Source organism: Vicia villosa, linkage group LG3, assembly GCF_029867415.1.
Source record: "Vicia villosa cultivar HV-30 ecotype Madison, WI linkage group LG3, Vvil1.0, whole genome shotgun sequence".
NCBI lineage: Eukaryota > Viridiplantae > Streptophyta > Magnoliopsida > Fabales > Fabaceae > Vicia > Vicia villosa.
In genome coordinates, this window is record NC_081182.1 from 22,797,342 (window position 1) to 22,812,483 (window position 15,142).

The 15,142-nt window shown below is 30.0% G+C and overlaps 1 protein-coding gene across 1 annotated transcript; it reads right to left on the reverse strand.

Moving 5' to 3' along the window:
* Positions 1–12,598: 12,598 nt before the first annotated feature.
* On the reverse strand, positions 12,599–13,248 carry LOC131655142 (14 kDa proline-rich protein DC2.15-like). Its single transcript, XM_058925047.1, has one exon. It carries the CDS (start codon positions 13,156–13,158, stop codon positions 12,772–12,774), a length of 387 nt encoding a protein of 128 aa, XP_058781030.1. The 5' UTR covers positions 13,159–13,248; the 3' UTR covers positions 12,599–12,771.
* Between the last annotated feature and the right edge of the window lie 1,894 nt (positions 13,249–15,142).

Consider the following 15,142-nt stretch of genomic DNA (forward strand, 5'->3'; position numbering starts at 1 on the left):
TTTATTTGTTTATGTATTTTGTTATAACTTGTGAACTTGTTTAATTGGTTACTTGTTGTTAAGAGGCTTTAAGCCAAATATTATGATCATGGTATGGGACATGTATCATTTATATGAAACACATGAGTATTACTTTCCGCTGTTAATGCATATTCTGGATGAATTATGATTATACGTCGATGTGACGCCCTTTTTAGTTATATGCATGCTTATTCTCTGATTATATGCTTGTTATTTTATGGGGTAAAAAGGGGTGTTACAGACTACGTGAAAAACACCCCCAAACATGGTTGATGATTTCTCAATGCATTCCATAAATCTTATAGACACCACGCAAAATTTCATTTATGCCTCCAGTTTCCGTAGATGATCTCCGAAAGTACTTTTTAAAAAAAAATATTATACTGTCACTTATTTTTATAGTGTATTTTAGTAAATTTTTAGTTTTAATTTCAATTTTAGTTTTTAATGAAAAAAATGGTATGAAAATTTGTATATATATTTATGTAATTCTTCAATTTGTTGCAGTTTAAGAAGAAGTATAAATTATAGTTTAAAAAATATATGGTAAAAATTAGACTGTAATAAAATCATTTAAGTTTTGGCATATATAATGATGTTACGCAATTAGTTTATGCAGTAATAGATAATTATTAATGACCTGCATGCTCTGAAAAGTCCAACAAGACAGGGTACACCCTTCCTTGGAATACTGCTAGGGGAGCAAATAATAATATAGATATATATTTTTTTATTTTAAAAATATATTACCTGCGGATTTACCTGCAGATATTTTCTGCGGAATTTCCTCCGGATGTTTCCTGCGGAATTTTCTGCCGAAAATATTACCCACGAAGGTTTTAGTTGGGAAAAAACTCGCAGGAAAATCCGCAGGTAATTCCGCAGGAAATTAGAGTATTTCTAGTAGTGTGAGTCGGTTTGGGTTGAATTTAGCCAAAATCATAATCCAACCCGTACATGGTACATTGGTTTGGGTGAGGTAAAATAACTACCCACAATATTATTGGGTTGGTTTAGATAAAACCACAAATTTATGAGTTGGATTGAGTTGGGTAGTGGGTCACCCAATATATTTTTCTTATATAGATATTAATGATATGTCAAATTTTTTTTTAATAAATAGTTTAACATATTATTGTTTTTTTTAAATCAAATGTCTAAATATACAATGAAATTTATCATAAACATATATTTGTAAAAACCAAAGTTACATTACAGTAAAACCTAGAATTGCATAAAATAATTGCAATTTACTAGAATTAGCATCAAAATAATCAAAGTGTGGCATTCTAAATAAGTTAAAATCATTACTTACTAAATAAAGATGTTCAAAAGGTTGAAATTGAAGCAAGCGAAATTAAAAACATCAAAATCATCACTTGTCAAATTACAAAAAAGAGAAAAATATAGTCACTCAATAACCCATGGGTTTTATAAGTTGGGTGTGGGTTTACCCAAAACCAATTATTATGAATGAATTTTCATTTTTGAAAATCGTATTCTCCCAATAACCCGACCCAACCCACTTTTTTTTAGGTCGGTTTGGGTGGAATTTATTGGGTTTGTTGAGTTTACCCAACCCATAAACACCCCTAATTCTCTGGATCAGGTAAAAATAGAAAACCCAATTCTTTAGCTGCCATGTAAAATTTCATAATACTTAAAAGGTTCAGGGTTCCACCATTCCTCTTAAAAATCCCATGCTCCTCTCTCTAGTTGGATAAAGATCAACATTGATAGTTTGTTAAAAAAAAAAAATCAACATTGATGATGCTTTTAACTCTTTAGAAGGTCGTGTTTGATCCCCTTCTTTCTTTTTTTAATCCTTCTTTGACTTAAGAAAAAGAAAGAAAGAAAATTCATATACTTTCTTTTATATTTAAATAAATATTATAGAAATACTAATTTTGGTACGTAAATTTTAATTTTTTTTAGAGTTTTGACCCTCTCTATTTTTTTAATATACGTGATATTATCAACATTTATTAATTTAATATCTATCTCATATTTTAGGGGCAATTTTGCGTACATGTCATCTTAAATTTCTCCAATTAGGCACTTCCATGTTTTCAAAATGAACATCAAAATAGGGCGGACACCGATGAAACATACAAAAATAAAAATTGGAGGACTAAAATTTAGTGTTGAAAATTGGGAGATAAAATGTTTATTTAAAAAAAAAAAGAGGATAAAAATATATATTTAAGTCTTTATATTTCTCTTGCCTAATTTTTAATGCAAAAATTAAAATCTCTAAAACATATTTTATGTAAAAATGATAAATTTAAATTGAAGATAGTTTTTAAAAAATATTTTATAAATAAAATTACCATATAAATTTCATTATATTTAAATTTAAAATTTGGTCTCCCTTTTTTTTAAACTAAATTTGGGATTTCATTTCCTATTTTTCAAATCGCAAATTTAATAAATTATTAGCATGCCAAATTAAACTCAAATTTATATAATAATATCAAATATAATCTAAGTTGTGTAAGTCAAAGCCCAATCAAAGTTGTATATAAATAGTCATATTTTGTATCATTATTTGTACAATTCAATTCAAAAATATAATCTTTATTTTCTTTATTCTTTCTATTCTCTCCTCACTAAAAGTGTCTCACGCACTAACAAATTGGTATCCAAAGTTTCCGGTTATTGTTTTCAAGAACTTCACGCCAATGATCGTGTTTCGAGGAAACATGAATCAATCGTTGCAATGATGAATGGTACTAATGGTATTCTGAATTCTCTTCCAATGCTTGACGGCAAGAATTAGATTTGATGGAGAAAATAGATGCAATCTCTATTTGGCTTTCATGAAACCATAGAAGTGGTTACCGACGACGTTCATGCGCTGGCTGCAAATGCATCCGACGCACAGAAAACAGATCACAACGAAGCCAAGAAGAAGGATTGCAAGGCTGTGTATTCGATTCAAACAATGGTTGATACTACAAATTTTGACAGAATCTCTCATGCTGAATCGGCGAAGGAGGCATGAGATATTCTTGTCAAATATTATGAAGGAGGTGAGAAATTCCAGGTTGTCAAGTTGCAGACCTTGCGTCAACAATATGAATTGTTGTCAATGGGAGAAGACGAAAAGGTTGTAAAGTATATGTCAAAGGTGCAGAAACTCGTCCATCTCATGAAGGGTTATGGCGAAACCCTAACTGATAAGATGATAGTTTAGAAGGTAATGCGTACGTGGACCTTTCACTTTGATCACGTTATTGTAGCTATTCAAGAATCCAATCAACTTGAAACCCTAAAATTGAAAGATTTGGTTGGTTCATTGGAAGCACTTGAGATTAGGATTGTCGAAAGGAAAAGAGTTAAAGATTCAATACAAGCTTTGTAGGCTCAGTTATTGAAAAATAATGGTGTTTCCAACAAATTCAAAGGCAAATTCGACAAGACTCAGGGCAAGAAGCCTTGGTCGAACTCTCACAAGCACCATGTCAAAGATATAACTTATGAATCCTTTAAAAGAGGAGGAGGAAACTATCGAAATGATAAAGAAGATAAGAAATGTGTTCAGTGCTACCACTGTGAGAAGTGGGGTTAGTTGTCTAAATAGTGTTGGTACAGGAAAACCAATGGATCAACAAAAGGCAAGGACAAAGGAGCGAACCTTGCACGCCAAGATTCAGATGATTCTGAAGGTATGGTGGTTATGGCTGAAGTTGCAGATAACCATGTCGAATCCAAGATCTAGTTCCTCGATTCAGGCTACTCGAATCATATGACTGGTCACAAGGTGTGGTTGGCAGATTTCGATGAATCGAAGAAGAAAAAGGCAAAACTTACTAATAATAGTTTGTTAGAAGCAGAAGGTTGAGATATTGTGGTTGATGAAAACTCTTCCTTGGATTTGAATTCGAGTAATTCAATCAACAAGCCATTTATGAGCTCTGACTTTCAAGAAGCAGCTACTGAAGTCAAATTTGATGCAATTGTCAAAACTCCAGTCGAAGTCAAAGCAGTTGCTAACATTCCTGACACAGTCGAAGTCGAAGAAGGTGTGGCTGCTACAACACAAAGACATCAAAGAACTCGAATTTTTCCAGTAAGACTTCAGGACTATGAAGTAGCTGGTGATGACAAAGTCACACCAGATGGAGAATTAGTTCATTTTGCTTTACTTACAAGTGTTGAACCAATCAACTATATCGAGGCTTTAAAGATTCAACAATGGAAGTTAGTTATGGTCGAAGAGTTACAGACAATCGAGAGAAACAACACATGGGAGTTAGTCGAATTGTCTACACATAAAAAAGCCATCGATGTAAAATGGGTGTTCAAACTGAAACACAATGATGATGGATCGATAGAAAGACATAAAGCAAGATTAGTAGCTCTAGGATTTCTTCAAAGACCAGGGCTTGACTACTCTGAAGTATTTGCTCTAGTAGCAAGATTGGAGACTGTTCGGCTAGTGGTAGCATTGGCATGCAATTAAGGCTGGTTGACATTTCACTTAGATGTGAGGTCATTATTTCTGAATGGTCCTTTAGACGAAGAGGTCTATGTCACACAACCTCCTGGTTTTATGATTTAGAAGAAAGCGAGTAAAGTATATAAGTTGCACAAAGCACTGTATGGTCTCAAGCAAGCACCTGGGGCATGTAACAAGAATATCGACTCATACTTAGTCGAATTAGGATTTGTCAAATGCAAATCCGAGTATGATATCTATGTTCAGGTTGTGGCACAAAATATAACAATTATCTGCTTATATGTCGATGATTTGCTGGTAACTAGAAATAGCTTGGAGAACCTGTCAAAGTTCAAATAGCTGACGATGAAGGAATTTAAAATGTAAGATTTGGGGAAATTGTCTTATTTCCTAGGCATGTAATTTCAAATGTCAAAGTAATGTATGGTTTAGTGCATCAAAGGAAGTATGTCTAAGATATACTTAAGAGATTTAGAATGGATGATTCAAATTATGCATCCTCACACTGTCGAAACAAACTTGAAGTTGGAGAAGCATGAAGTGGAAGACAAAGTTGATTTAACTTTGTTCAAGTAAATTATTGGATCTCTAAGATATGTGTGTAACAGTCGACCTGATATATGTTTCGCAGTCGGATTAAGGAGCAGATACATGAGTGAATCAAGAATGTCACACATGAAGGCTGCAAGAAGAATTCTAAGATACCTAAAGGGATCGATAGACTATGGAATTCTATTTCGATGAGACTCTGAAGGCGAAGAAGCACAGTTACTTGCTTTTCAGATGCTGATTGGTATGGAGATAAGGAAGAATGAAGAAGCACAACTGAATATTTCTTTCAAGTATTTGGTGCCCCAATTTATGGTGTTCGAAGAAACAACCTGTGGTGGCATTATCATCGTGTGAAGCTGAATATATAGCAGGATCCTATGTTGCATGTCAAACAATTTGGATCAGATCTGTACTTGAAGAAATGGAGGTCGAAGTGAAGAAACCTCTTGTGTTGCAAATCGACAACAAGTCAGCCATAAATCTGGCGAAGAATCCAGTTCTGCATGGAAGGAGTAAGCATATCGAAGCTAGATTTCACTTCCTAAGGGAAAACGTAAATCGGGGTGAACTTGAAGTTAGACATTGCTCGAGTGAAGCACAGTTGACCGACATTTTCACCAAAGGATTAGATATCGACAAATTCTTAAATTTGAGAAATAAATTAGGAATAGTTCAAATTCATTATTTTTATAGTTGTTCGACAACTTGAATTATAGAGGGTATGTTGAGATACTATTGAGATTTGTTGAGATAGTATTGGAATTGATATTATTAATATAATATCAAATATAATCTAATATAACAATATCAAATATAATCTAATCTAATAATATCAAATCTAATTCAAGTTGTGTAAGTTCAAGTCCAATCTAGATTGTATATAAATAAGGGTAATGCTAACGAGTGTTCTCGGGACACTGGTTAAAAGATTAAAAAGGTAAGTTGAGCTTTGTTTAATAAAGTAAAAAAATATGTTTTTACCTAAAATATATGTATTCAATGCATTGAAAACATAAATAATTAACTTTTCTAAAGAATATTGTGTTTATTTAATGCAATGAATTCATAATATTTTCTTTGTTTGGAATGCTTTACCAGTACACCGGGGGCACTCGTTAGCATTCTCAATAAATAATCATAGTCTCTATTATTATTTGTACAATTCGATTAAAAAATATAATCTTTATTTCCTTTATTTTCTCTATTCTCTTTTTACTAAAAGTGTCTCGTAATGATTTGTGTCTAAGAAACAAATGGAACAATTTTTTGGTTTCTTGCATTTTGACGGAAGGAAACTAGCCTGCAGATACTTTAGAATGAGATCCAACAAGCTCTTTAGAATATTTTTAGCATCAATAGGTTTAGTTTATTAGTTTACCATTCTTTAGACACATTTCATTTTTAGAAGGTCATTATTGGTCCCCCTTCTTTCTTTTATTAATCCTTCTATGTAAATTTCATTTGGTATAGTAGTCTCCTTTACTAGCCGTTATTTTGACTAAAGAAAAAGAAAAAGAAAAGATAATTCATATACTTTCTTTTATATTTTAATTACAAAATATCATAGATATACTAGATCTGGTATGTAAATTTCAATTTTTTAGAGTTTTGATCCTCCCTATTTTTGAACCTATTTTATTATACGTGACATTATCAACATTAATAAATTTAAACCTTTATATTTCTTTTGCCAAGTTTCTAATGTAAAATCAAAATCTCTAAAACATATTTTATATATATAAACATGAAAAATTTAAATTGAAGATAGTTTTAAAAATTATATTTTATAAGTAAAATTACCGTATAAATTTCATTATATTTAAATTAAAAATTTGGTCTCCCTTTTTTAAACTAAATTTTGGACATCATTCCCTAATTTTCAAATCACAAATTTGGCCTATCTATTTCTCAATATTTAGAAATTGAACCTTTTATTTTAAAAAATATTGATGTCTTAGTTACTAATTTAATAGATTATTACCATGCCAAATTAAATTCAAATTTATAAAATTTTAACAAAAAAATTATATTAATTATTTAAAAAACATAAAAATAAAATAATATTTCGAAACATTCCTTGTAAATAAATAGAAAAATACAATAAGAACTAAAATTTATATGCAAAAAACACTAAAATAAATTAAAATTATTTATCAAATTTTAAAAAATAAAGAGGTAGAGTCTACATGTAAAAAGTGTTTAGAAGTATGGAAAAAACAGCCTAGACTCAACATGTTGCATAAAAAAAAATCGATCCCTCATTTATATTTATTCAACACTTACCCCATCATCAAAATGACCTCAAAATAAATGAAGGAAAAAAAAAACTAAAATAGAAAGACCAAAAATTTAGTTTTGAAAATGGGGGACAAAACTTTATTTAAAAAATAAAATGTGAATTTAAGAATTTATAAATCTCTTCCTAATTTTCTGAAGTGAAATTATACACGTCTAAAACCTATTTCATTATTTTTAATTTTCAAAACTTAAAAAAATTTAAAGCAAAAAGGCAAAAGCCCTTAGATGTATAGTAAACAAAGAGTTACAATAGACGGGGACAAATACCAAACACTAATATAATTTCCTCAAAATTGGGATTTTGATTAATTCGGAGATGCATCTCCGAAAAAACAAAAAAAAAATCTAAAAATTCCAAAAATTAATTTTAGGATATGAATTAATTTATATATTATAAATTTGATATAATTTATGAGTAATAAATAATAATAATTATATATTTTGATATAATTTATTAGTTATGAATAATAATTATTATATATTTCTATTCTGATTCATATTTTAAAATTTAAAATAATTTTAATTAAAAAAATTAAAACAATTTCACTTACAAAATGAGTTATAATTTTTTATTTATATATTTATATATTTATAATAATCATTATGTATTTACAAAAAAAATTAAAAAAATGAGTGTTTTAATTTATATATTTATATAATAATTATAATAATTATTATATATTTATAAAAATTATTATATATTTATATATTTATATAATAATTATTATATATTAATTATAAATATATTTATATATTTATATAATAATTATAAAAATTAAAAAAATGTGTGTTTTAATTTATAATAATTATTATATATTTATATATTAATTATTGTATATTTATATATTATATATTTATATATTTCACTTACAAAATTAATAATTATTATTATATATTTATATATTTCTATTCTGATTCATAATTAAAAATGAGATAATTTTTTATTTAGTTTAAAAAAATTAAAAAAAGATTTTGTCTTAATTTTATTTAATGAATAAATTTTATATTTAATTCTATATAATTCAAAATTTACTTATGGAATTAAAATGTTTTTGATTTATATAAGTTAGTAAAATAATTTTTAACTTTCAAATAGTTTATAATGTTTTGATTCACCTTGATTTTATTGATTCACCTTCATTTTATTGATTCACCTTGATTTTATACCTATTAATTGTATTGATTCACCTTGATTTTAATTTTTTTTTAATAATTATTAATTATTTCGGAAGTGTATATCCGAAACATTCCAAGACCAATTTGGTCTTGGAATATTTCAGAAGTTCATTTCCGAATTCCTCCAAGGGGGGTGCGTTCGGAGATGAACTTCCGAAAACACCACATTTTCTGAAAAGTAACTTTATTTCGGAGATGCATCTCCGAAATCAATATTTTATATTAAAAAAACACGTTTTCGGAGATACATTTCCGAAAACACCTTTTTTAACAAAAAAAAGTACCTTTTCGGAAATGAACTTCCGAAACAAGGGGTAGTGTGGTAAATTCACCAGGGATGGGCAAGAAGGTTAGGAGGTGGGTGAAGAAATTTTCTTCTATAAAAGTCCATAGTTTAATTTCTATGTATGTCATCCCACCAAGAGTAATTAGTAAAAGTTAACCCTAAACTTGCCAACTTATCTACAAAGTGGCTGCCCTCCCTAAAGATGTGTGTGACCATCAAGTATCTTTAATTCATTGCAAGCATAAATTTATCTCATCTATTTCTTAAGTGCCAAGAAACTAAGGAAGGGTTGCTAAAAGCAAGGACCACATGCTTTGAATAATATTCCAATAAGAAGTTAAGCTAAATTTTAGAGCTGGCATGCTCCAAAGCATAAGAAGTTAAGCTAAATTTTAGAGCTGGCATGCTCCAAAGCACAAATGGCTACCATGATCTCAGCCTATGATGCATTTATGTTACCTATATTGCAAGAAAAACTGCCAAGATGATTTGAGTAATATTTGTTGAAAATAACACCACTAGAAGTCGGGTGCCATCTGAGGCCCTATACTGTTAAATAGAGGCACATATGTGTTTGTGGTTAGGGATAACAGGTAGACTCAAACCCGCGGAGTCCACCCGCACTCGAATTCGAGTAGGGACGGAGTTACAGTCCAGCGAGCTCGGGCATGCGTCCAGGCTCAACCCCTCTTTTCGTTGTATAGTTCCCACCTAATAGTCGATTTTTAGACAAAACCAGGGACACATTTAATAATTTTTAGATAAAATTAAGGGAACAATTAGTAAAAATAAAGTGTAAAATTTTTGGACAAAATCAAGGACAATTTTTTTTGACAAAATCAAAAGTAAAATTAGTAGAAATATGGTGTAAAATTAGTAAAAATAAGGTATAAAATTTTTGCCCGGACTCTCTAAAATTTCTAACTCCGCCATTGAATCCGAGTTAACAGGTGAAAATTTGAGTTAAGTGGGTTCGGGTGCGGGTTTGGGTAGTTTCAATTCGCACCCGAAATTACACCCGCTTAGACATTAAATTACTGACGGAAATTTGTAATGTCGTTGTTGAAAAGTTGTAAGAAACTTGATGAAAATTATTGTATTTTATGTGTTTTGCTGCGAGTTCAGGTTTGAGTGTTACTTTATCACTCGAATAGCCTTTAGATTCAAATTTGGGCTCCGATGGTAATTTCAAATGTGAGTTTAGGTAGTTTGAAACCTGCACCCGACCTTACCTGATTACATCCGTATTTGAAATAGTGTTATCAAAAAGATAAATGCATACCCCATGTGTATTAGCTTGAAGATAGTTTTGTAAAATTATTTTATAAAAATATTTTAAATTAAAGTTTTGGTCGCCTTTTTTTCCTGTTTTTTTTTTTTTTTTAATTTTATACCCACTATTTTCAAATTTGCAATTGAAATCACCTAATTTTTCTATTCATTGAACCTTATATTTTCAAAAATATTGTTGTAATATATACTAATTTAATAAATTATTACCACTTCAAATTAAACTAAAATTTATATTTATATTAATTTAATTAAATAAATTATATTAAACTTGTTTTTAAAATATAAAAAATAAATAAATAAAATATAATAAGTATATATATATATATATATATATATATATATATATATATATATATATATATATATATATATATATATATGCAATAAAAGCATATAGAAATAAGAAACAAAATATTGAGATTCCTTGAAATATTTTTTTAGAAAAAAAAAATATAAAAAGTAGTCAAAATTAATAAAAACTAGTAGAACCAGTCAAACCATTAAAAAGTAAAATCAGTTTTATCTTCCATGGGGTAATTTATCTTCTTTGATAGTTAGAATATCCATATAGTGAACTTATTTTACTTCGATCTTTAATGAGTATCTTTAAAAAAATTTAGCCTGAGGACGTGTCATCTGATTCACATGGAGGAGGCATCTACTTGGTTTGATATAGAGTTGCAAGGGGAAATCAAAGGCATTGTGGTTAGTGGAGGTTTTTTCTTTGGGAACCTTCAATAGTGGATGGATTTTGTACCAATTAAGGTTGCGAGGTTAGGTTTGTACTTGATAATAGAGGTTATCTTTCATATGCGTTAATGGCTGCTTCCATTACCTAACTTAGATGTTACAAAATCATATATATAGATACAATAAGATATGTGGTGTGGGCTTTGATTTTGATAGAATTTTGAATGACCTTAGTGGTATAATAATTATTTTTATCAGAGTAATTTTACTAGCAAGAACATTATACCACCTAAAGTCACGCATGGAAAAAATGAAACTAGGCCTTCAGATGTTCTAGTGTACATCTAGATAGGAGAAAAATATGCATGTGTGTACTTGACTATGGTTTCCCCATTTGTATGATTATGGACTAAAGGTTTTTTAGTTGGACAGAAAGCTGTCAATGTCGCTTCAAACAAAGTGGTCAAACTTAAGAAATTGTGTTTGAATAATCATATTTTTATACCATTTACATTTGTATAATTGTGGATTAAAAGTTTTTCAATTGGACAGAAAATTGTCAATGTCACTTTAAGCAAAGTGGTCAAACATAAAAAAAATTGTTTTCGAATAATCTTGTTTTTATACTATTTACATTTAATAATTTAAACTTTCTAATACTAATACTAGATGCAGTGAATTTTTTACAAAAACTCAATTTTATGCATAGCAAAATTATATCTCTTATACCTATAAAAGTTGTTTTCAAAAAGATTTATTTTGTCATACATATAAAAGTTAGCGTCTCGACTAGTTGACTGCTTGTCATTAGGGGTGGGAATAGGCTAGGCCGACTAACAGGGGCCTACGGCCCAGCCTACATAGGCCTAGGTCAGGTCAGACTTTTTAGATAAATAGAAAAGGCCTAGGCTTTTTTATAAGCCTATTTAGTTAAAAAGGCTAGGCCACAGGCCACATAAAAAGCCTTTTAACTCTAAGAGGCCGGCCTATTTAAATAAATATGAATAATTTTATTATTATTATATTATATTTTTTATTTTGAATTAAAAATATAAAAATAAATCTTAGTTATCTTGAAGAAATTATGAAAATAAGATGAAAAGAATCTTATGAACAATGTCATAAGTTGTTTCGATAAGTTCTCTCAAACAAATAATATCACAAAATTTATGCTATTAGGTAAACTTAAATAAACTAATGCAAACAAACATTTAATCTCACTGATCTTTTAATTTGTTAGTCTATATAAAGACGAGTTGAATGACTTATTTACAAATGTTCAAATGAAATAGGCTTTTAAGTAGGCTAATAGGCCAATCAGGCCTTCAAAAAGGCCGGGCCCAGGCCAAAAAAATAAGCCTATGATAGGCTACAGACCAGGCTTAGGCTTTGAATATTATAGCAGACCAGACTCAGGCTTGGCAAAGCCTAGCTCGGCCCAACCTATTCCCACCCCTACTTGTCATCCAATTCTATTTAAGTAATAGAGTTAAAAGAAAAAAATATTAATTAGATGACCCAATTAAAAAACGATAATCACAAATGTATTATAAATAAATAAACAAACAAATAAATAAATAAATAAATAGATACTTATTTATGTAGCCAAAGCTGGTTTAATTATTAAAACGACGAAACACAATAAAAAAAAAATACATACACAATGTTTCTAAGGCAACCATAGTTTGCCTAATTATTAATTTGACGAAACACAATAAAAAAATTCGCACAAATAAAGTACACCTTAACATGATAAATGATAATAATAAAAAGAAAAAGAAAAAGACTAACAACATATTTTTGCACTTTCTTTCCATTTCTTTTTATTATTGGTTGAAATTTGTAAGAGTTTCACTAATTCACACGAGTCATGTTTCGACGGTAAAGAGTAAATATCCTCCATGAGTTTCAACCAATAATAAAACAAATGTTATTGAGAAAGTGTTACTCCCAAACATAATGCCAACAACGAGACACAACATAATTTGAATCCTTAAACACATTGGTAACCAGGAGGAACATCTTTTTGACATGCACTAAGTATCCAAGTTAGTGTGATAGGAACATTCAAGTTTATTCCAAGCACATTGGCCTTAATTGCTGTGCAAAGACATGCTGCTGCCTCCAAATCAACCAAACCTTTGAGTAAAGCACAACAATTACTACCTGAAGGAGGATCTCCAACGACAACATTAACCAATCCTAAGATGTCTGCACAAACCCCTAGCTTTAAGGTGTCTTTAGGGCAATGATCTTGGGATGAAGGTGGTGGTGTTGGCTTTGGTGATGGAGGGCATGAACTGTTGGCTTCAGTGAATGTTGAGTAAGCAAGGAGAGAAAGTACTAAAATGGTGGCTGAGAATTTGTTCATGAAAGCCATGACTATGGTTTGCAAAGAAAATATTGCAATGTGTTTTGGTTGAGAGGTTGAATGAGTGAACCTTTTTTAATAGAGAATAAATTGTGAGGTGCACATTAGAAATCTAATTGTGTGGAAGTGAGTGAGTAATGTGATAATGTTTCCAGTTGGTACTTTTGTATGCTTATGAAATGATAGTTGTAATATTTTGGTTGATTATGGTGCTTTTCCCATTTTTTATTATCTCTCTTGACCCACCATTTTATCTATAAGGTAGGAAACTTGTGGTGAAATGTTGACATTATAAACTAAGGTTATGTACAAATTTGTGGTAGTTTATGGAATAAAATAGGAAATAATTAGATTTTATTCGAATTGATACGTATCAAATTTTGGTTTGATTTTAGTGTAATATATATAGGGCATGTCTAGTGAGAATTGATAAGTTATATGAGAATGTGAGAACGAATAAGAACCGTCAGATTGAAAAAGGAATGATTGAGATTAAATTTTGAAAAATGCAACGATTTTTAGTGTTTTGTTTGTTTTTCTTTCTACTCCTTTTTCTACTTATTTTTATTGACTAATTAGGAAAACCAATTTTTTAGGACTACTAATTAATTTAATTAGGGTAGTAATTAATTTAATAAAACCATAAAAACAACAAAAAATATTTTTTTTCTTCTTAAATTCAATTTGGTTATTTAACTTATTTAGGTTTTTAGGTTAATTAGATAATTACATATAATTAGGTGTAATTAATTTAATTTAATTTAATTTAAAATTAGATTTAATTTAGAATTAATTATGCTTGCTCTTAAAAAATTCAAAGAAACTTAACGTCTCGTAGTTTTCTATCGCGATTTTCTCTTCTCATCTCAAAATCTATGATTGTCGCGTGTTTGATATTTTTTTTATTTATTTAAGTGTTTATTTAAATTTCTAGAAATCGATGTATAGGTTGCAAAAAGTATTTTTTTTGTAATAGCGTAGATTTACATTCCCGCACTTTATTTTTTTCCGCAAACCTTATACTGTTTAGATGTATGCTAATTAGGGCGTGTATGGCAAGATAATTTAATCGACCGTTAGCTTACTAATTTCAAAGATTAAATATCTGAACATAAACACACTCCTTTTTACTGTTCACATACTCACCTCTAGGGTTTCCCCTCTTAAGTTGCCTTTCGGAAAATAATAGTCAAGTCCCTTTGAGCGTAGGGATACCTTAGCCCATGCTGCCTTCGATTCAAAATCACCATGTCCCTCTGATTTAAAGATCATAGTCCCTTCGATGTCGCCTTCGATATAAATGATCTTGTCCCTCGATTAAATGGTGATAGTCCCTTCGATGGCTAAGGTATCCTTACTTGTTGCCTTTATGACTATTCATATCGCATAGGACTTCCTACCCTATTTATGGTATGGATAGCCCCTATGACGATTCGATGACCCTTCGATGACCCGCACATCCAATGTATAGGACTACCTACCCTTATATGGTATGGATATTACCATCGCTCAAGGAAAGTCTTTAGAATGGGAAAGAGCTTACGAACTTAGGGTAGGAACTCTTAAGTGCTTGCTCACAATCAATCTAAATCAAATAGTTTTCACACCAAGTTTTCTAACATTGTCTTTTTAGACATTCTCAAAATCAAATTGTTTTTCTAAACACACACGACACCTTTCAAACATTTCAAACAAACAAGTGAGCTAAGCAAGCTAAGAGCCCATGGATAACCATGGATACAAAGGGTGCTTACACCTTCCCTTAGTATAACCTACCCCCCGAACTCAATCTCTTTTCAAAGAAGGTCTTTCCTATTCTTTTATGCCTTTCCTAATTGGATAAAATAAAAGTCGGTGGCGACTCTTGCTCACCACAACATTGTTTGCGAAACATTTCAAAAAGTCAGTTCTCCCACCGTATTACAACATCTATCCAAAGTTAACACTAAAGTCAAATGAATTTCAAGTGAAGGCTTAGGTTTCAAGGATCACT